At 32.8% G+C, this 22,465-nt stretch overlaps 1 protein-coding gene and 1 long non-coding RNA gene across 2 annotated transcripts in view; both read right to left on the bottom strand.

The window, feature by feature from the left end:
* Positions 1-562: 562 nt before the first annotated feature.
* LOC139490785 (uncharacterized) lies at positions 563-1,274 on the bottom strand. Its single transcript, XR_011656414.1, has 2 exons — positions 1,235-1,274; positions 563-671 (listed from the first exon to the last, which is right to left on the bottom strand). It is a non-coding gene; the product is annotated as an uncharacterized lncRNA (long non-coding RNA).
* Positions 1,275-11,625: 10,351 nt separating this feature from the next.
* The window catches only part of LOC139491003 (TPR and ankyrin repeat-containing protein 1-like), a 50,410-nt gene continuing 39,570 nt past the window's right edge, over positions 11,626-22,465 (bottom strand). The window contains exons 19-22 of the mRNA XM_071278247.1: positions 22,171-22,335; positions 20,166-20,409; positions 15,995-18,999; positions 11,626-12,658 (exon numbers count right to left, since the gene is read on the bottom strand). Of these exons, the coding sequence (XP_071134348.1) occupies positions 12,503-12,658; positions 15,995-18,999; positions 20,166-20,409; positions 22,171-22,335 (3,570 nt within the window). The 3' untranslated portion in view covers positions 11,626-12,502. The remainder of the gene's footprint in view (positions 12,659-15,994; positions 19,000-20,165; positions 20,410-22,170; positions 22,336-22,465) is intronic.

Genomic DNA, 22,465 nt, shown 5'->3' with positions numbered 1-22,465 from the left:
TAACCACCGCCGAGGGTAGACAACCCAATTTTTACACTGTTATTTACTGGTTACCTGCTTTGGTAACTATGTAACCTTAACGTTCCAAAATATTTTATAAGACCATCAAATAAAAAAAGAATGATGCTTTCAGACACCCAACATACATATTTACGACTCAGAAAAATTTAAGTGCATTGAAATGCAGGGTTAATTTTCTACAACTGTCAAATTCAAGGGAAGATTTTTTTAGGCCTACTTTCGTATGCAACCGGATGTGACGTACCATGATTTGGTGGTATTACACCTAAAGAACACCTAAATGTCAAATAAACTTAATGCAATTTTTTCCCCTCCAATTGCAAGTTATTTCAAGCATAACTGTCAAGTTTTGTCTCAGTCAGAACTATAGTTTTAGAGAAAATCACTATAATGTAAGGCCATATCCTACGGCAATTTCAGTCCAATTTCTTCGAAAAATCCTAATTTCAGTGTATCATTATAAAATGCAGTGTTGACTAATATCTGATCATAAACTCATGATATATGCATTCAAACAATTAAATAGAATACAAAAGACAACTTTAAGATGATAAACAATTTTATTGCACCTTTTAGAGTTCATTTGAAGGTCTGTTTTGGTCCATTTTTCCTCCTTCCTTCCTTTTTCATCAAAACTTGATATCTTTTGTCTAAAAAATAAAACAAATGTGATTATTTTCCCACAAAAATGAAATAAATGTAATGTTAAATCAATAATTAAAGTGTTTTAGCTGAAAGAACTGTCTCTATAAATGTTAACAGTCTACACGGAAGTTTCTATAAGCCCTTATGTGTAACTTGAGTTTTTGGTCTGTTCCCCTAGTGTGAGAAATAACGGTTCCCTTTTAGTCAATCATTTATTGCTACTGGTATCAAAGTCTTTTTATTTACTCATAACAGTATATTTCTAATAGATTTACACAAAAAGTCCACTTTCTTGTATTTAACATTAGAAAATGGGGAGAAAGAGTAATAAAAAAATAACTCAAAATGTTTTTAAAAAGGGTTATGTCCCTTGGAATGCTGGTACAAAAAAATAATTGGTAAGAATTATAAAGTTTAAGTATGTGAGACTGGATTCTGATGTGTATAAATCCAGGACAAATAAGTGTTTAGATGAGTTATTGTCTAAGCAAAATGTAGACGGCACAATGGCAAATTGTAAACTTTTGCGGCCAAAACAAAAAAAAACATGATGATAGTTGATACATACTTTAATGCTGAAGTGTCATCTGCAGACCAATTCACATATGGCTAAGTATTCAGTAAAGTGCTGTTTCAATGGGTGTCCCAGAAAAATGCATTTTTTTCATATTTTAAATTATTTTGAGTTTTAATGCAGGTAGCTAATCAATTCACTGCATGATGAAGAGATAATATAAACAGTCTCATATGAAAAGTTTATTGTTGAATAAAGTATTTTATAAATGAAGTGTTGAATTCCCTATTTTTTGCATGCTTATTTTGTGACATGGTCGAATGACCCAAAATCAAAATTGTTTTATTAACCTTTTTGTATGAATGGCAACTAGGTAAAAAGGATTTTCAGGTAAAACAATAGGGTTGGCAAGGTTAAGGACACTAAAACATGAAAAATCATCGAAAAATAAGGATTAAAAACAATTTTAAATGGTCATGTTGTTGGACTAACATTTTCTGTCTTCTTCCTATGTGAAAATGAAATATAAGTTATGTAACAATAGAGGGCAATTAAATGCACAAAATATCTTGAGGCTTGAGCTTATTAACTAAAATGTGATAATTCATCATGAAGTTACAGCAGAAAGTTTTATTTTTTTCAGGAATTGTCATTAAAGTTTACTCTTGAAAAATCTGTCCAACCGTTACGGACGAACATTTCAATTTTCATTTGCAAGTTGCCAACTCAGTTTAAGTTTTTTTTAATGTTTATGACAACAAATTTTACTACAATTGCGATGTGCATACGGTATTGCTGTCAACTGTTCCTTTTTACTTGAGGTCAACGACATTGAAGGGGTGAACACTCTTTCTGTCCAACCAAGAGATGGAAGTTACATCCAACATTTGTCCAAAAAAATGTTACGTCCAACATCCAAGATATTCTCTAAAATGGCTACCACAAGTCACAGAATAAATTTCGCTTCTACTTTGACAATTACTTAACCTTAAATACTACCCATATAAATGAAAAATAAAGAGGTTTTAAACTGTTGACAGTCTAAATTTGACATAATTTTGAAAATTAGGACGTAACAAGAGTCCATTAATTTTCTGTTGGACGAACTGTAGGACAAAATCTTCTAATGTCGGACGTAACAGCTTTTTAAAAGTAAAAAGAACCTTGTTAACAACTAACAAGTCCACATAAACTAAAAAATAGTTCTCAGACCCTTCCTAGTCTCTTCTTAAGAGGTGCCCATTTTTAAATTCCCATTAGGATCAGTAAATTAATGAATTCTGTCCTATGTTTGTCCGACAGGGAATATAATCTGTCCTATGTTTGTCCTACAGTTTTTTATGGTTTTGTTTTATCCATTTATTTAATAATGAACCATTTTACCTCTTGCTGAGGAACACCAACTGTAGATATTAGTATAAACAGCATAGTTTTGATTTTGTTTTTGACTTTCAATGATGTAAATGGAACAAATTCTCATCCAAAAATGTCCCCGTTTGTCCGACATATTTTAAGATTTTTCCAACTTATAAGTTAGTTTTTGAAAAATTTAACAAAATGATATACTTTAATTGAAGATCTTATGAACTGTCAGAGAAAAATTGATATATTTATTAACTAGGCCTTCATATAAAAGGAAAATATTCAATTTTTCAATGTCCTGTTACGTCCAACATAACCTCTGTCCAACATGCTATTTAGGTCTAATTTTATGTTTTCTGACTAAATAACTATCTTTTTACATGTAAAACCCTAAACTAGAATCATTCTCCTTTCAGAAAATTATGTTATTAAGATTGAAACAGCTACTTTTAAAATCATACATGTTGTCACACACTAACAACACTATACTGAATACTTAGCCATATAAGATTTTTCAACAGAATGCTCTTCAGAACATGGTTAACACTGAAATAAAAAATTCACATGTTGTATAAACAAAACAAAAACTGTAAGGGTAATTTAAAATTTAACACAGTAATCTAAATACAGCTTCGTCTGTCCACCCATTTGACTAAGAAAACACCCGTAAACCCCCATTTCAATGCAATTTTACCTCAAACGTACTTTCTGTGTCAAAATCCATTCCGAATAGTCCATGTTTACAATGTATGAACTGGTTTATTAATAACTTTTAAAAATGAAAGTACAATAGGGTCACGAGTGCACATTTAGTTTCCCTAAATAGGTGTAATACCACCATTGATTTTTCCCTATTAGTCTTTGTTAAATTGGCACTTTTAAAAAAATCGTACAGTATTTACCTTTATTTCAACCAAAGAAATACTTTGCATGTGTAAAGTTCAATCCTTTCCAGTGATACAGTGAAAATTTCACACTACATTTCATTGCATATAAGAAAGTAACCACCGCCGAGGGTAGACAACCCAATTTTTACACTGTTATTTACTGGTTACCTGCTTTGGTAACTATGTAACCTTAACGTTCCAAAATATTTTATAAGACCATCAAATAAAAAAAGAATGATGCTTTCAGACACCCAACATACATATTTACGACTCAGAAAAATTTAAGTGCATTGAAATGCAGGGTTAATTTTCTACAACTGTCAAATTCAAGGGAAGATTTTTTTAGGCCTACTTTCGTATGCAACCGGATGTGACGTACCATGATTTGGTGGTATTACACCTAAAGGGGGAGGGTTGATATCTCACAAACATGTTTAACCCCGCCGCATTTGTGCGCCTGTCCCAAGTCAGGAGCCTCTGGCCTTTGTTAGTCTTGTATTATTTTAATTTTAGTTTCTTGTGTACAATTTGGAAATTAGTATGGCGTTCATTATCACTGAACTAGTATATATTTGTTTAGGGACCAGCTGAAGGACGTCTCCGGGTGCGGGAATTTTTCGCTACATTGAAGACCTGTTGGTGACCTTCTGCTGGTTTTTTTTCTATGGTCGGGTTGTTGTCTCTTTGGCACATTCCCCATTTCCATTCTCAATTTTATTCAGTACTTCAGTACTTCAATTTTCAGAAACCTTACCAATAAAATTCTTCCTTTTGCCACGAGAACACAGTTATTTCGTAAAAGTAAATCGCACCTGCTCTATCTCAAAAAGATTTTTACAGAGTAGTTTACTACTAGTAGGACAGATAATATCAAAATTATAGAAACTTTTACTAGCTCTAAAATATTGATAATTATGTGTTAAGGGGTGTAAAATTCAGTTTGACAGCTTCAGACGTAATCTATTTTTTTTAACTGGACCAAAATCACTACTTAACATAAAGATTCAGCACCCAATGACGGTTTTGGACGACTGCTAAGCAGTTGTTTAAGGGGAAAGATTTATAGATATAAGAAGATGGTGTACGAGTCAAAGTTATAACTTGTTTAAAGTAAACTATTATAGTTAAAAAAAAAATGACCTTAAACAGGGAGCCTTGGCTCACACCGAACACCATGCTATATAGGACCAAAATATTACTAGTGTTAAACCATTCAAACAGGAAAACCAACGGTCTAATTTGTATAAAAAAACGAGATTGAAAAGTACAGGTCAGATTTTGTTGAATCAATCTGAACGAGGACAGTATGATTCATCTTTGGCACAAGTTAGTTTCATTGTTACCAATAAAGAAAGTCTTCCATGCCTGCGTTGGGAGAATATCGGATATATATTGTTTCGATGCGTTCATTAAAAAAAATGATTGAATGTAGGCAATGGCCTAAAAACTGCTTATTAACATACAATACTACCAAGAAGTAAAATCACAAAAATACTGAACTCCAAGGAAAATTCATAACAGAAAGTCCCTAATCGAATGGCAAAATCAAATGACAAAACAAACAAAACGAATAGACAACAACTGTCATATTTCTGACATGGTACTGGCATTTTCAAATTTTAAAACTTGTTGATTGAACCTAGTTGTATAACCCCCACACTTGTATGACAGTTTCATTAAATTGCATTATATTTATAACGATGCGTGAACAAAACAGACATAATAGGTAAAATTGTCAAAATATCGGTACATCAGTCTAACATTAATCCTAATATGCACTAATACAAAAACACTGCTATGATATTTTAAAAGTATCGCATCGATATTAGAATTTATAGCATTTGTTTATTCATGCACATAAGAAAAACACAGCACTTCAAATTTTACTCGGACATACACGTTTGCTTTCAAATAACTTCTGAATGTATAATATTTGGATTTAATTGATCTTTATATTTAAACAATAAGTTTTAAAGTTCGTATTTTCTTAAGTTTTCGTTGCCATAAACAACATTTTCTGCATGGAATGTCTGCATATTTATATTTAATATAAGACAATATCGCTATGTGATATAAGAAACAATTTTATCGATTCGCTTCTTCCATAGACTATATACACTTGGATGGTTGTCCAGGTCCAGATATATGATATTAAGTTTAAAAAAAAATAATCTAGGTTTGAATTTGCATCTTTTTGGTTTATTTAAGATACAGACATACTGATTAGCGGCGGATTAAAGATATACGAAAGGAGCTGCGCAGTTCAATAATACGGGTTATATATGCGTCAAAAAAATTGGACGATTTTGTATTTTTTTCCAATATAGTAACACATAGGAAACAAGAATGTATCCCAAGTACACGGATGACCAACTCGCACTATCATTTTCTATGTTCAGTGGACCTTGAAATTGGGGTGAAAACTTTAATTTGGAATTAAAATTAGAAAGATCATATCATATATAGGGAACATGTGTACTAAGTTTCAAGTTGATTAGACTTCAACTTCTTCAAAAACTACCTTGACCAAAAACTTTAACCTGAAGCGAACGGACGCACAGACGGACGAACGGACGCACGGACGAACGGAGGCACAGACCAGAAAACATAATGCCCCTCTACTATCGTAGGTGGGGCATAAAAATATTATGATAAACTTGATTCACCTCCTGATAATATTGTTTGTTGCCGGACATTCAGAACATACAAACACATATAATAGTATTCATAACTAATTTATTCATCAAATTAATTAATCAAAACATTTATAACCGTTACCTTATGATACATTTCATTCATTTGATAAAGGTAAAAGAATAAAATACTGACAAATGTTTCATCAGAAAGCGCTATAATATTTTTTTCCTGATGGAAGGATGCATATAATGTGGTAACATTTGGTAAGTATTTCAAATAATGGTTAAATATATTCAGTAGATAAAATTCATAATATTTGATTATTTTGGTCGATCGTTGGTTTTAAACGCATTATATTATCTATTATCAGATATAAAACAGGGCACATTAGCTCTTTGCTGAAAATTCACTTTAGGAATTATTTGTACTGCGTATTCTTTTTTCCTTTATTAAGAGTTAAAACAGAGAAAGTAAAGATGGATAAACACAGAGGAAGCCAAAATAATTGAATTACAAGACAACCCTTAAAATGGAACCCACAAGCAAAGCGTGGTAAAGGTTGGCCAAGATACATTTGGAGAAGAAACCGTGCAGCCGAAATGGAGAAAGAAGGGTACCAATGGCATGATCTGGTGAGGCTAGACAAAATAATCAGAACATGATGGAGAAGTATCGTTTACTGCTTATATTCCAATAAGAGGCAGCAGGAGTAAGCAAGTAAGCATATTTCATTGGTTTTCATATCAAATTAAACTTTTCAAGAGTTCCATTTCAAAATAATTCTGAACGGCAAGCATGGAGTGGACATTTGAGAAAGGAACTATGTTTTTGTTATATTTATTTGCTTTTCGATAGTGAAGATTTTACATATCCTTTTCACTGACTACGTGACAGTGTGTAGAAACTAAACCAATATGCAATATGTATCTCTGACTGATTGATTTTTACAATTATAAGAGTATTTTTAAAAGGTTACAAATAAATTTTTATTGATTAGTATCACTCGCTGATTTTCTCTTATACATTACTGATACTTTCTCATCTGATCATGATTTGCCATATTGTCATACATGTATCAAACCTACTTTTTAAAACAATTATTTTGATAAAAGACAAACATTACTTTCAGTGAAAAGTAGGCCGACTGTCTTACACAACACCTTTTAAACATGATATAAATTTTCTTTACCTTAATCAATTACAGTCACCACTGGGTCGATGCCACTGCTGGTGGACGTTTCGTCCCCGAGGTTATTACCAGCCCAGTAGTAAGCACTTCGGTGTTGACATGAATATTAATCATATGGTCATTGTTTAGCTCACCTGGCCCGAAGGGCCAAGTGAGCTTTTCCCATCACTTTGCGTCCGGCGTCCGGCGTCCGTCGTCGTCCTGCGTCGTTAACTTTTACAAAAATCTTCTTCTCTGAAACTACTCGGCCAAATTAAACCAAACTTGGCCACAATCATCATTGGGGTATCTAGTTTAAAAAATGTATCCGGTGACCCGGCCAACCAACCAAGATGGCCGCCACGTCTAAAAATGGAACATAGGGGTAAAATGCAGTTTTTGGCTTATAACTCAAAAACCAAAGCATTTAGAGCAAATCTGACAGGGATAAAATTATTTATCAGGTCAAGATCTATCTGCCCTGAAATTATCAGATGAATCGGAGAAGCCATTGTGGGGTTGCTGCCCCTGAATTGGTAATTTTAAGGAAATTTTGCTGTTTTTGGTTATTATCTTGAACATTATTATAGATAGAGATAAACTGTAAACAGCATTAATGTTCAGCAAAGTAAGATTTACAAATAAGTCAACATGACCGAAAAGGTCAGTTGACCCCTTTAGGAGTTATTGCCCTTTATCGTCAATTTTTAACCCATGTTTCGTAAATCTTAGTAATCTTTTACAAAAATCTTCTCCTCTGAAACTACTGGACCAAATTAATCCAAACTTGGCCACAATCATCTTTGGGGTATCTAGTTTAAAAATTGTGTCCGGTGACTTGGCCTTCCAACCAAGATGGCCGCCATGGCTAAAAATAGAACATAGGGGTAAAATGCAGTTTTTGGTTTATGACTCAAAAAACAAAGCATTAAGAGCAAATCTGACACAGGGTATATTTGTTTATCAGGTCAAGTTCTATCTTCCCTGAAATTTTCAGATGAATCGGACAACCCGTTGTTGGGTTGTTGCCCCTAAATTGGTAATTTTAAGGAAATTTTACTGTTTTTGGTTATTATCTTGAATATTGTTATAGATAGAGATAAACTGTAAACACAATAATGTTCAGCAAAGTAAGATTTACAAATAAGTCAAACTGACCGAAATGGTCAAATGACCCCTTTAGGAGTTATTGCCCTTTATAGTCAATGTTTAACCATTTTTCGTAAATCTTAGTAATCTTTTACAAAAATCTTCCGCTCTGAAACTACTGGGCCAAATTAATCCAAACTTGGCCACAATCATCTTTGGGGTATCTAGTTTTAAAAATGTGTCTGGTGACCCGGCCATCCAACCAAGATGGCCGCCATGGCTAAAAATAGAACATAGGGGTAAAATGCAGTTTTTGGTTTATAACTCAAAAACCAAAGCATTTAGAGCAAATCTGACAGGGGTAAAATTATTTATCAGGTCAAGGTCTATCTGCCCTGAATGTTTCAGATGATTCGGACAACCTGTTGTTGGGTTGCTGCCCATAAATTGGTAATTTAAAGGAAATTTTACTGTTTTTTGTTATTATTATCTTTAATATTATTATAGATAGAGATAAACTGTAAACAGCAATAATGTTCAGCAAAGTAAGATTTACAAATAAGTCAAACTGACCGAAATGGTCAGTTGACCCCTTTAGGAGTTATTGCCCTTTATAGTCAATTTTTAACCATTTTTCGTAAATCTTAGTAATCTTTTAGAAAAATCTCCCCTCTGAAACTACTGGGCCAAATTAATCCAAACTTGGCCACAATCATCTTTGGGGTATCTAGTTTAAAAAATGTGTCTGGTGACCCGGCCATCCAACCAAGATGGCCGCCATGGCTAAAAATAGAACATAGGGGTAAAATGCAGTTTTTGGTTTATAACTCAAAAACCAAAGCATTAAGAGCAAATCTGACAAGGGTAAAATTGTTTATCAGGTCAAGATCTATCTGCCCGGAAATTTTAAGATGAATCGGACAACCCGTTGTTGGGTTGCTGCCCCTAAATTGGTAATTTTAAGGAAATTTTACTGTTTTGGGTTATAATCTTGAATATTATTATAGATAGAGATAAACTGTAAACAGCAATAGTGTACAGCAAAGTAAGATTTACAAATAAGTCAACATGATTGAAATGGTCAATTGACCCCCTAAGGAGTTATTGTCCTTAATAGTCAATTTTTAACAATTTTCATAAAATTTGTAAATTTTTACTAACATTTTCCACTGAAACTACTTGGCCAAGTTCATTATAGATAGATATAATTGTAAGCAGCAAGAATGTTCAGTAAAGTAAGATCTACAAACACATCACCATCACCAAAACACAATTTTGTCATGAATCCATCTGCTTCCTTTGTTTAATATTCACATTGACCAAGGTGAGCGACACAGGCTCTTTAGAGCCTCTAGTTTAAATTTCCTGTTTACAAAACTTGGAATTTTTCGAAAAAATAAGGATTTTCTAATCCCAGGAGTAGATAACCCTAGTCGTATTTGGCACAACTTTATGTGATTTTGGGTTCTCATTGCTCTTCAACTTTATACCTTTTTAAGCTTTTCAACTGTTTTGATATGAGCGTCACTGATGAGTCTTATGTAGACGAAACGCGCGTCTGGCGTATTAAATTATAATCTTGGTACCTTTGAAAACTGTTTTATACCACTGGGTCGATGCCACTGCTGGTGGACGTTTGTTCTCCGAGGGTATCACCAGCCCAGTAGTCAGCACTTCGGTGTTGACATGAATATCAATTATATGGTCATTTTTTATAAATTTCCTGTTTACAAAACTTGGAATTTTTAGAAAAACTAAGTATTTTCTAATCCCTGGAGGAGACTACCTTAGCCGTATTTGGCACAACTTTTTGGAATTTTGGGTCCTAATTAATGCTCTTCAACTTTATACTTTTTTGGCTTTTCAACTGTTTTGATATGAGCGTCACTGATGAGTCTTACGTAGAAGAAACGCGCGTCTGACGTATTAAATTATAATCCTGGTACTTTTGATAACTGTTTTACTAAAACCAAGATAGACACAAGAAGACAATCGAACATATTTGAGAGTTTGTCAATGAAGTCGCTATCCTGGCAACATTCTATTAGTCATTTCATTAGAAAAGTTCTTGTGAAAAAGAACCCATCTTCACAATGTACTAAATGAGCATAGTTTCAGAAATGTAAGCAAGTTTTTTTGCAGATAATATTGGATTAAAACTGTTTACATGCAACTATCAATAAGTCATTGCATTAAATTCATCAAATTATATTGTCAGTTACTTTTTATTGTATATATTTAATCAAATAAGAATCCGTTTAAAAGTATACATCTTTAAAGTTCCTGCATAAAACTTACTCATAGGTTACAGTATATAGTAGATAATAGGTCATGAAACTAAAATTAATTTAAAATTTTTCCTTTTATTTCAAAATTTACTATAAATTGCTTTCGAACATTTCTATATTCAAATACCTACAAACAATTTTCTTATTTCACTAGTGGCTGCTTATTCATTTTAATAATAAAAAAAAAATAATCTGACATTGAAGATCAATGGTTATAAGGTGAGATAGTGAATGTCCTATAATCTTTGTTTTTATAAAAGTGTATTTATTATTTCTTTTAATAAAGATCGACCTTTCCCCCTTTTAGATACAATTTTAATATTTCAACTTTGTAACACGGTATTTCTATTTTGGAGTTAATGCTATTCCCCTTCTGATAGAACAAATAATTTTCAAAGAAATAAAGTTAAAAAAAAAACCTTTTGTATCTCAATATTGTACAAATGTTTGTCCTCTATTCAAATATACAAACACATTAAAAGCAATATAATCAGAAAAGATATGCATACATTGAATTGAGTCTGATGAATTGCGGTATTTATACATCCTTGTATGTTTTTCGTTTTTGTTTTGAGTGTTCCTGATAGAGGCAAATATTGGAAATCCCTTTAGATGCACAATTTAAAAAGTTTTATAGTTTATATGCAGTTTTTCCTATTGTTTCAGGCAAAGATGAAAATAACAAATAGAATTTAACAAAAGACAAATGAATGTAAAATTCCTATTTCGTTTAAAATTAAAATTCGCTGAATATATGTGTATCTATGAAAACCAGGAAAATTTGCATATTGTGAAAAGTAAGGAATCCAATATACGTTGTACTGAGAAATTAGAAAATTGATAATTATATAAAACTTAAATGAAGCCTTCCATGCTTTGAGCAGTGTACCATTGACTTGATATAAAAAAAAATAATAACCTGATTTTGTGTCAAACAGTTCATAACAGTCTTTTTGACTTTCGAAGAGAGAAATGAGACATATTAAACATTACAAAGTTCATAACTATCCAAGCGATATAGATTTTTTTTATTTTATTGAGGTAACCAAGTATTTTTATACACACCACTATCAAAATGTGAAGGAAACATGTTAAACACCAACATAAATAATGTTTAATAGACAGACAACTATGGAATGTATATGTTAATCAAATAACAAATATTTACTACATGTACATATGCTATGTAAAGCTCAACTATAACAATTTGTAAAGATAGTAATACGGTACATTCTGGGAATATGCTGTTTATGCAAAAAAAACAAAAAAACCTCGGAGACCTTTTATATAAAATGTATACAAAATTGACAAAACAAACGAAGAGAGATTGGCTCTTTTCTCATCATCAAATAAAGGCTGCAAAAATCCTATACCCGTCAAATTTACACAAATCTAGCTAAATCTGAATAGGTCAACCCTAATATTTCGACACCTTGAATGCTAAAATGGTATCTTCCTAAAACTCTTTTTCAGATTAATACTTGCATGTAAATATATGCTTTGAGTTTCACATTTAACTGAACAGATAGCTAAATCTGAATAGGTCAACCCTAATATTTCGACACCTTGAATGCTAAAATGGTATCTTCCTAAAACTCTTTTTCAGATTAATACTTGCATGTAAATATATGCTTTGAGTTTCACATTTAACTGAACAGATGGGAGGAAATAACTGTCAAATGAAATCGTTTTAAATGGTTAGCAGGGGCAACACTTGATTTTAGCCATATTTGTTTACACATATCACAGTAGCATTAAAGAAGATGATTATTAAAAAAATTCCAAGTAATCGACAAGGTAGATGGATAGACACCGAATAGTGGCCATAAAAGCCACTTGTCTTCAATGCTATCACGATTTAAAAAAAACCACACAGGATAATATTTTTAGTTTAGTTTTGTTTTCCATTTTTCTTTTTTTTTCTTTTGCTCTTCCCATCTCTTCTATTTGTTGGATCTTCAACAACTGGCACCACACCATCTTCAACATCCTCATCATAATCCTCATTTTCATTTGTCTTATAGAGCTTACCTGGCTTGGCTGATACCTAAAATAGGAGAGAGAAAAATAAACGAAAAATTAAGACCGAGAAGAAAAAATATCAGTTTTGAGTAACAAATAATCATTCATTAAGTAAATAGAAAGTAAAATGTATTCTGTAAAAAATAACTCGAACAAAGTAATGTCCAGGGTTTTATATAACACAAAAACTTAAACTAAAGAAGAATGTGTCCATGGTACACTAATCCCCCTGCTTGTAAATATACAAGAGTCAATGTACTGGTTCAAACCATTGACTTTTTGTTTTCTGTTTTAAAAGTTTAAATTTTATTCTGTATGTTGTCAATAGAGATTGCTCAGAGTTTTGAGTGTTCTTTGTTCAATAACAAACAGTGATGGTATTATTTCAGAATAGTGACGCAACCGAACTCAAACTTGATATGTGCTTGGTGATAAAAAGTGTGTTCGCTCCATGCTAGAATTAGACATCACTTTGACTTTGAGATGAAGAACATTAGTACAAGGCATGTTCCTTGGCTTTCTGTGTGTTTTTAACCGTGCGTGTACTGATTTTGTGTCTTGGATGGATACCCACACCCTCTTTTTCTATTCTTTATATAAGATTAACAACATTTGTTTGGGGCACAGTAAAGTTATGGTGTGAAAACTGAAATTTCGCCAAGTTTTTCTTTTATAAAGAGCCATAAGTCAAGAAAAATGAAAGTGACGCACGCACATTAGAAATGTGTTTGGTGGTACTGTGCATTTTTTAAAAGTTTCATAATATTTTTTTTATGACAAACTGAAGTTAGAAAACGGTAACCCATTTCCGGACGTACGGATATGTTGACTTATATGTAGATCTTACTTTGCTGAATTATTAATTATTTCCCCCAATCTATTACAGTTTCTTAAAAAGTTAGTAAAATCTTTTCTTCAGGGCAAGAATCTTACAAGGGTTAGATTGAAAACCTGACATATCATGTAGATAATTTATTTTTGAACATTTTCTCTTTTTTTTTTCTTTTTTTTTGAACATTTTACACTTTTTAGATAATTGTTTTGAACATTTCTACTTTTTATATTTTTCTTTTTAACATTTTCACCTTTTATATTTTCCTCTCATTTATATATAGATTTTACTAAAATGATTGAACAAGTCTTACAAGGAAAGTAATTTGGATAAGATATCAACTGACGATTGCTGTTAATCTTTCTGTCAATCTTTCTCTTAAATTCGCTGTTTTTAAATTTAGAAATAATTAAGAAACTGAGGTTCTGACTATTTGAGGCAAAATTGACCTTAAATAGACTTGGCTATTGCATCGGACGCATACACTTTATAAAATGGGACTTTTATCTTTTTATCATTTAAAATTCTATACATATAATTATATTTTTTCTCATAATTGAAGGTAGTACGATAGCATATAATTGATTACATACATCACGTAGACACTCTTTCCGAATGGATTAAGGCAGTGAGGTCGTTGATACAAATCAGAATTAAGAAACTGAATGGGTCCATCAATGCCCATGCTACGTCAATCTTTAAAGACCCAAATGTTGCAAAACACCTATCCGACCTCCATGACAAATATGTTGTTGTCCCTGCAGATAAAGCCCCAAATAACATCGTTTTTGTGTGTAAAAGTCACTACATCAACTGCTTGATAAACGAATTAGGTATTGACAATTCACTTGGTAACTCAACATATACCCTCACGACACTTACCAAAGAGGAAATCCTGGATAATCATAGGTCTGTTCTATGTTCCTTTGGAATTTCAACCAAAGATGAAGAACTGGATCTTCCATCAATGTATTGGATACCTAAACTACATAAGTGTCCTTACAAACAACGGTATATTGCTGGGTCTTCCAAGTGCTCCACGAAACCTCTTTCTAAATTATTAACATCTATTTTATCAGCAATCAAAGACGGGCTTCAAAGTTATTGTGAAACTGCCTATTCTAGAGGTGGCGTGAATCAGATGTGGATACTTAAAAATTCAAAAGATCTTTTAGAGTACTTACAATCTAACTCTCTTTCATCTTGTAACAGTATTAAAACATTTGACTTTTCTACCCTGTACACAAGTATTCCACATTCCAAACTAAAAGACAAATTGAAAGAGTTGATATTACTTTGCTTCATAAAAAAGAATGGCCAACGTAGATACAAGTATCTTGTCTTAGGGAGGGATAAATCCTACTTTGTAAAGAATCACTCTGATTCAAACAAAAAATTCTCTGAAACTGATATTATCAAGATGCTTGATTTCTTGATTGACAACATATTTGTTACGTTCGGAGGACGTGTTTTTCAACAGACTGTCGGCATTCCAATGGGAACAAACTGTGCCCCTCTACTCGCCGACTTGTTTCTTTATTATTATGAGGCTGACTTCATGCAGGAACTTCTTAGGAAGAAAGATAAGAAGTTAGCAATATCCTTTAACTCTACTTTCCGCTATATAGATGATGTTCTTTCACTAAACAATTCAAAATTTGGTGACTATGTGGAACGCATCTATCCAATCGAATTAGAGATACTACAGATACAGTTAAGTCGGCTTCATATCTTTACTTACATCTAGAAATTGACAATGAGGGTCGGTTGAAAACAAAACTTTACGACAAAAGAGATGATTTCAGCTTTCCAATTGTGAACTTTCCATTTCTAAGTAGCAACATTCCAGCAGCACCTGCATACGGGGTATATATCTCCCAATTGATACGATATTCCCGTGCTTGCATTTCCTATCATGATTTTCTTGATAGAGGTTTGCTGCTCACAAGGAAGCTATTAAACCAAGAGTTCCAAATGGTGAAGTTGAAATCATCCCTTCGTAAATTTTACGGACGCCATCACGAGTTGGTTGACCGTTATGGAATAACCGTTTCACAAATGATATCGGATATGTTCCTTACGTTGTAACTACAATCCCCTTCCCTTTCATGAATATGACCTACCGAATTAGACTATTTACCGGATTTGTAATCACTTAAGCAACACGACGGGTGCCACATGTGGAGCAGGATCTGCTTACCCTTCCGGAGCACCTGAGATCACCCCTAGTTTTTGGTGGGGTTCGTGTTGTTTATTCTTTAGTTTTCTATGTTGTGTCGTGTGTACTATTGTTTTTCTGTTTGTCTTTTTTATTTTTAGCCATGGCGTTGTCAGTTTGTTTTAGATTTATGAGTTTGACTGTCCCTTTGGTATCTTTCGTCCCTCTTTTTTCATCGGTGGATTTTTGTCTCATTGGCAATCATACTCGATCTCTTTACTCTTATATTGATAAAACAAAATGAAACGTAAAACTTATTGTAAACAATTGTATGTGATTGATTAAAACAATAAATTTGATTGTTACAATACCTTTGATTGTTTACTGTAAATTTCAGATACCCAATGAGATATCTCATTCATGTTACCAATCATTTCTTTGGCTTTTTGAAGCACGGAAGTGTTACCCCAATCCTTCGTCTCCATTGTTATCCTTATGATATTTTCTAATTTCTCGTGACAAGAAAGTAAATCTATCACTTTTAATGTAAAATCTTTATACAAGGTTTTCGCTGCTGTTGAACGCAGTTCATATGTTTCAATAAATATCTTTACGTCATCAAGATCTTTTTTTATTTCTTTGACATACTGCTCCCTGAAAAAAGTAAATTGTGTTTGCTTCTGACAATGAGATTGAAGTGACATGTGATTCTCTTTTTGTGAAAATTCAGTGACTTCTTTTGAAGCATTGGTAGCAGAAATCTCTGACTGATGGCCATCCATGCCTTTTATTAAATGGAGAGACCCTGCCTCTAAAGGAGAAGTTGGTTGTCTGGATGAATTATCAATAGACCTTCGTGTGATCTCGGCATAACTTGCATGTTTAGAGGACTCTTTTTGTGCATCTTCAAAAACTTCCCCACATATTCCACACATTTTATCATCTACTACAATATCTGCAAAAATTCCCAATTCATCTTTCAATCGTTCTTTTCTCTGACCTTTTTCACAAAGATCCCTCAATATTTTGCATTTCCGAATGAACATAAAATTTCGAAAAAACTTTGTAATAACAACAGCAGATTTGTTTCGTTTATTTTCATCTTCTAACTGTTTTCTAACAGCCTCATCGTCTGTAGTTTGCTCGTCTACCATATGCATGTCCTCTTCCACAACTGTTTTCTGTTGAGCTAGAACTATTTCCGGATTATCTATAACAAGGTTTGTTTCAGGAGAACTAAAAGTTGAACTCAACATGTTCATTTCCTGCAGTGGTTCTGACACTATCCCATATCTTCTGTTCTTGTTTTGATTCCATCGACATAATAGAAGATCGTCATCTCGTTCATAAATAATGATTTGTAGGCAACCAACAATATCTAAAACACCTCTTGAACATTTAATCTTTTCTAATGCTCTGACAAGCCGTTCGGGACAATGTAAAGGCAGTTCAATCCTACAAAGTTCTCTGATAATGTAGGATTCTGATGTTGAGTAAACTGTCATTCCCATATTGGTTAACAATATCAAACTTAAAACAAGTACTCTTTCAGCAACACATATAGCATTGAGAGCATTTTCAGTATACTGGACATCAATTATTTCTCCTTTCTTCGGATCATCACCAGTCTGTACTTCACTCATTGCTTCTGAAAGGTTTTGGAAGACCTTTCTGATTACATTCATCCTGTTATCGGTGCCTGCCAACATTCCAATAAACCTTTCTATTCTGTTTCGAATTTTATCTGATTCTGGTGCATACTTCTGACGGGTTATTGATTCAAATGTTGTAATCCCATTATCTTTCCTGTAACTTGAATCAATAAAATAGACTAAGGCTATATATGATGACGGTACAACAAACCATGGATCAGGATTTGAGGAGAATTTACCCTCCATACATAACGCAGTTGTTGTGAAAAATTCTGTCCATGTAAGTAAAAGAGTAAGATCTGGAAAGATAAGTTCATAGTTTGAATATCGTACTTGTTGTATAAATTTTGCAAACGAAATCAAAGCTTCCCTTGTTTTATTGTTTGAGGAATACATTTTCCCGTAAGCGTCCAAGAATTGTCTGACCATATAGAGCTTTTGTAAATCTTTTTCAAAACTGAAGGCAAGTGTTTCTATGAGATTGAGTTTCATAAGTTTCATTAGAAATACCATTTTCATAAACAACTCTGTATTTCTTTCTCTCTTTAAATTAGTCTTTTCTTTAATGAAGTCATACTCATGTTCAAAGTATCTTGTCATACACATCTGAACAGTTTGGTATTCGGTTAAAGCTGTTTGCAACTCCATTGCTTGGTGTATTGTGTCAGAGATACCTGCGCCATGTCTAAAATGTTGGAACAAGTCACCTACCAACAATTCACATGAACAATATTTTTTATTAATAAATTTCTCAAGAAGGCTTTTTATTTCACTTGGTATAGTTTTGTTAAGCAAAACTGAAATCCCTTCATCAACATAATACTCCATTTGGATAAACAATTGATCAATTTCTATCAATTCCCTGAATTCCTTCTGAGTAACCTTCTTATGCAAACCACCACAACAGTCACTTCCAATGTTCTTTCTTAAACCTACAGTGTACAAAGGACACTGTGCGAACCTTCTGTGTTGTTTATGAATTTCCACTTCTATTATCTTGAACCATTCTCTGCCCCGGTTTATCAAATGTTCTGCAATTGCTAGGACAGCACCTTTAGTGTTGATTTCAGCCTTGATAGTCCTCAGATCGTTTTCTGAAACATATCTTCCTATATCTAGTTTCAATATTCTTGGCTTATGCTGTGGGTTGAGTACTAAGTGTGTGTCTGAAATCATTTCTAATCCATAAAACATGAAAATCTGTTTCAAATATTCCTTGTCTAATAAATTTTCAGCAGTTAAGACAATTCTCAACACTTCAAATAAATCGTGCATGGCATTGATGACCTTCACTAGATTTTCTCGTTTAGATAGATCGGAATGATTAACCATCCAGTTTGAACATTCTAATTGTCCAGCTTTATATTTCTTCTGTTGCAGAAATGTAAAGTTTGCAAACGCAGTAGTAATTCGCTTAATATCATCTGTTAACTGTCCCAATAAGAGTTCTGCCTCTCCAGCTCCATGCTTGGGATTATCAAACTTGTAACATGTCTTTCCTTTGAGATTATGATACAAGTCAATAGCAGATTGTAAATCTTGTTTAATTTGATCTAGTTTTTCAGAGGTTGCACTTTCGTCCATTTGGGTAGTACATTCTATAGTGGCAATCATAATTTGACAATAACCAACTAAATCTTTCTCTTCAATTTCTCGGAAAAGGACCAACGCTTTCCTGATTTGTCCTTGTTTTAAGTATAATTCAGCGGCTACTTTTATACAACCTTGTAAAATAGAAAATGAATATGAATGTTGTCTGCTCTATGATCGGGTTGTTGCCGCTTTGACACATTCCCCATTTCCATTCTCAATTTTAAAAGTGGATATCGTAAACATTGTAAGTTTATCTGTGTTGGACAAATGCAAACCGTTGCTATATACAATTGATCTACAGTAATTTATACAGCACGTTATATTTGTAGCATATAGATTCAAAGTGCTTTTCAGCAAAATCAAATGTAGATATTTCATAAATTGCTATAATGAACGTACGTGAATGATAGTGAATATTTATCCCTCTAAAAGGTATTTTTTAATGATCTTTAATCTTTTCTGAACCATGTAATATTCTCAACTTACACAAAGTATGGCTACATAAAATGACAATAGGCTTCAAAATAGTATTGCAAATAAGATCTATGTTTTAAGTTTGTAATAAGATCAAGGCAATAATTCAGAAACATGAATAATTAAAAGCGATAACATTTAAATATTGAAAAAACAGGGTCACTGAGTCTTGACAAGGTTTCAATTTAACTACTAGTATATAACACTTGATAAGACTTGATATAAGTACCCTACCACTTCAACTCGTATAACTTATAAGATGTATTACTGCTATGTAATATCTGATGAGTTAAGCCCTTTAAACGTTTGTTTTATGATGTACTGTTACAACACTGTCCCAGATTAGAGAGGGGTTGACGCCTTCAAACTATTGTAACCCCGCTTCATTCTATAGGCGCCTGTCCCAAAGTCAGGAACCTGTAATTGAGTAGTTGTCGTCTTTGCTGTTTCTCATATATTGTATATTATGTTGGTTTTAGTTCATTATTTCATATATAAATCAGGTCGTTAGATTGCTCGTCTGAAGTTTCTTAATTTCTGTGTCATTGGCCTCTTGTGGAGAATTGTCTCATTTGCAATCATACCACATCTGCTTTTGTCATATTTTTTGTTTTTTTTTGTTTGTTCTACCAATTTCACGGATAGTACGTACGCCTATTGATATTGAACTTTTAACGGAATAATATAACTGTATGAATGCCACAGCCAATAATAATCTGAAACGTCATGAAATTATTGCTATATAAAATATCAGTAAATTTTGAATATTTTGTTCTATATATTAGGTAACTCTCACATGAAGGTATGTGTATTTGTTCCTTACCATTGTGTATTAGAATCTCAGCAGCATGCGACATGTAATTATTCTTTGCATTGTGATGTTCTGTTAGGAAATTTGTTCTGTGGTCAATATTTGGTAACCTGTTTAAAGATGCCAACATTTTGCCAACATTGTTCGTTGAATGATACAGTTCAGCTGCTGCAAAGGCAAGCTGTTCTTCTGTGTGCTTCATTGGTGCATGATCAATGATATGTTGGGGAACAGACTTGCCTACCTCTTCAAATTCCTGAAAAGAGAAAAATAAACATGTAGATTAGAGATAAACAATATTGTTATCACAATTAACCTAATTGAACAAAGTATTCTACACATTGTCGCTTGATTTGTCTTAGAAATATAGTGATTGAGATCATATTGAAGTAAATTTTAATTGAAAAAAAAATCAATTGAAATATGATATATGCAATATTTTGATGTGAAGCTTTTTTTCTTATCCTAGATCCATAACGATAATGAGTAAAACGTTGACTAGTTGCTAGCTGTTGAACTATTTCTAATTCAGGTAGAGATGAATTTCAACAACAATAATACTAGCTTTTAATATTTTATCAGGATCGGCTTACCCATGTATAGTACATGAGACAACCACCTGTTTTGTGGGGATTCCTGTTTCTCAGTCTCAAATTTCATATGTTGTGTCTTGTATTCTGTTACTTGCCTTTGGTCGGTTTTTTTGTGCTCCATGGTATTTTCATTTTTTCAAATTATGTGTTTGATTTTGCCTTTGGAATTTATCGGGTCTCTTTTATACACAAATAAAATGTCAATGTCAATCTGTTTTCGAAAGTATTTGGATATGACCGTGTTTTGGATCCAGTATTTTTGTAAACCTTATACACAAGACCAGTCTGCAGTTAAATAAATATATACTTTCATATGTTGATAGTTTTTATTGGTTTGCTAAATAAATCATAAGTGGGCATATGTTAAGTAAATTTTTATTTTATTTAATTCTACCATACCTCTAAAATACTAGGATAATATCAATGTTATTTTCATAATTTGTTTAGGTAGACCCCTCTTTGTTAATGAGTTAACCACTAATGATATTTTGAATCGGGATTGTTATGAGTAATCAATTTATGTACAAATGAAAAAAAAATGGCGAGTCCTTTCTTGTTATCTATTCATTTCAGAAACAGTGCATTACTGGTTGATATGAAGTAGCATCCAAGATAGCCGTCTCCCATGAACCAAACACAAATGTTCAATTAATCTCCCCTCATCAGTTCAGTTAGTTATAATCCTTTTGAAAGGAAGGCAAAAGATACAAAAGGGAAATTATAACTTGGAAATTCATGCACATCATGGCAAATTAAGACCAAACTAACACACAACATTAAACAAAAATAACCAAGAAAACCAAAGACTGAGCAACAAAAAAACCACCAAAAATACGGAGTGACCTCATGTGCTCCGGAAGGGTAAGTACATCATGTTCCATATGTGTCACCTATCGTGTTAAGATACTAATCACTTTCATGAAAGTGTGATATTAAATTTGACACACTAAAGTACAAACTGTTGGTGACAACTGTCACACACCCTTACAAAATGCATTAAATATAACCAAACGCGCTTCAAACTATTATGGAAACTGTTGATGAATTTCTGTGCGATGCAAGTATATTGAGTGTTTTCCCGAGTTTTACTTACGCATTCAATAAACTTACAGAGCTACCTTTAAGTTTTTTGATAATTCCTGGAAACCAGAGAGATCAATGCTAAATAAACATAACAAAATAATTGCGAATTTTAGCTTTAGGGTTTTAATGGTCTGCTGGTCTATTGGTCTAGCGCGAGTTTTAGGCAAGTTGTCCACCTTAAAACGTAGTGTCTTGTTTATGATAGGCTGAAGGCTTCATGAGTTCAGATACATTGATCTGTAACTTCGAAGTAATATGATTGAAATTACATGAGCCATGAGGAACAAGAGACTTAAATGCATTACAAATTTGAACATATTTTTTCTGCGGCATAACATTACCTTTATCTGTAACTTGTATCTTTTCCATATGTCATTTGCCATGTCAAATAGTTTATGGTCATACAATGTAGATATTGCCTTGTCAAAGAATCCCAATCGCTCATAACAAGCACTACTATCTACTGGGCGATTTAATTTTCTGTACGTTTCTGCAGCCTTTTCTAACTAAAAATAGTAATTTAGGCATTGCTTTATCACTAAAAAAAAGTAGTTACGAGAGCAGTTAACAATTACTGTAGTGTTAAATATTTTCATTCAGCTGTCAGTTAGAAAATAGATGATTATCATTAAATAA

This window comes from Mytilus edulis, chromosome 1 (genome assembly GCF_963676685.1).
Source record: "Mytilus edulis chromosome 1, xbMytEdul2.2, whole genome shotgun sequence".
Taxonomy (NCBI): Eukaryota; Metazoa; Mollusca; class Bivalvia; order Mytilida; family Mytilidae; genus Mytilus; species Mytilus edulis.
Note: the sequence above shows the minus strand (reverse complement) of the source record. Positions and strands in the feature narration are given on the sequence as shown.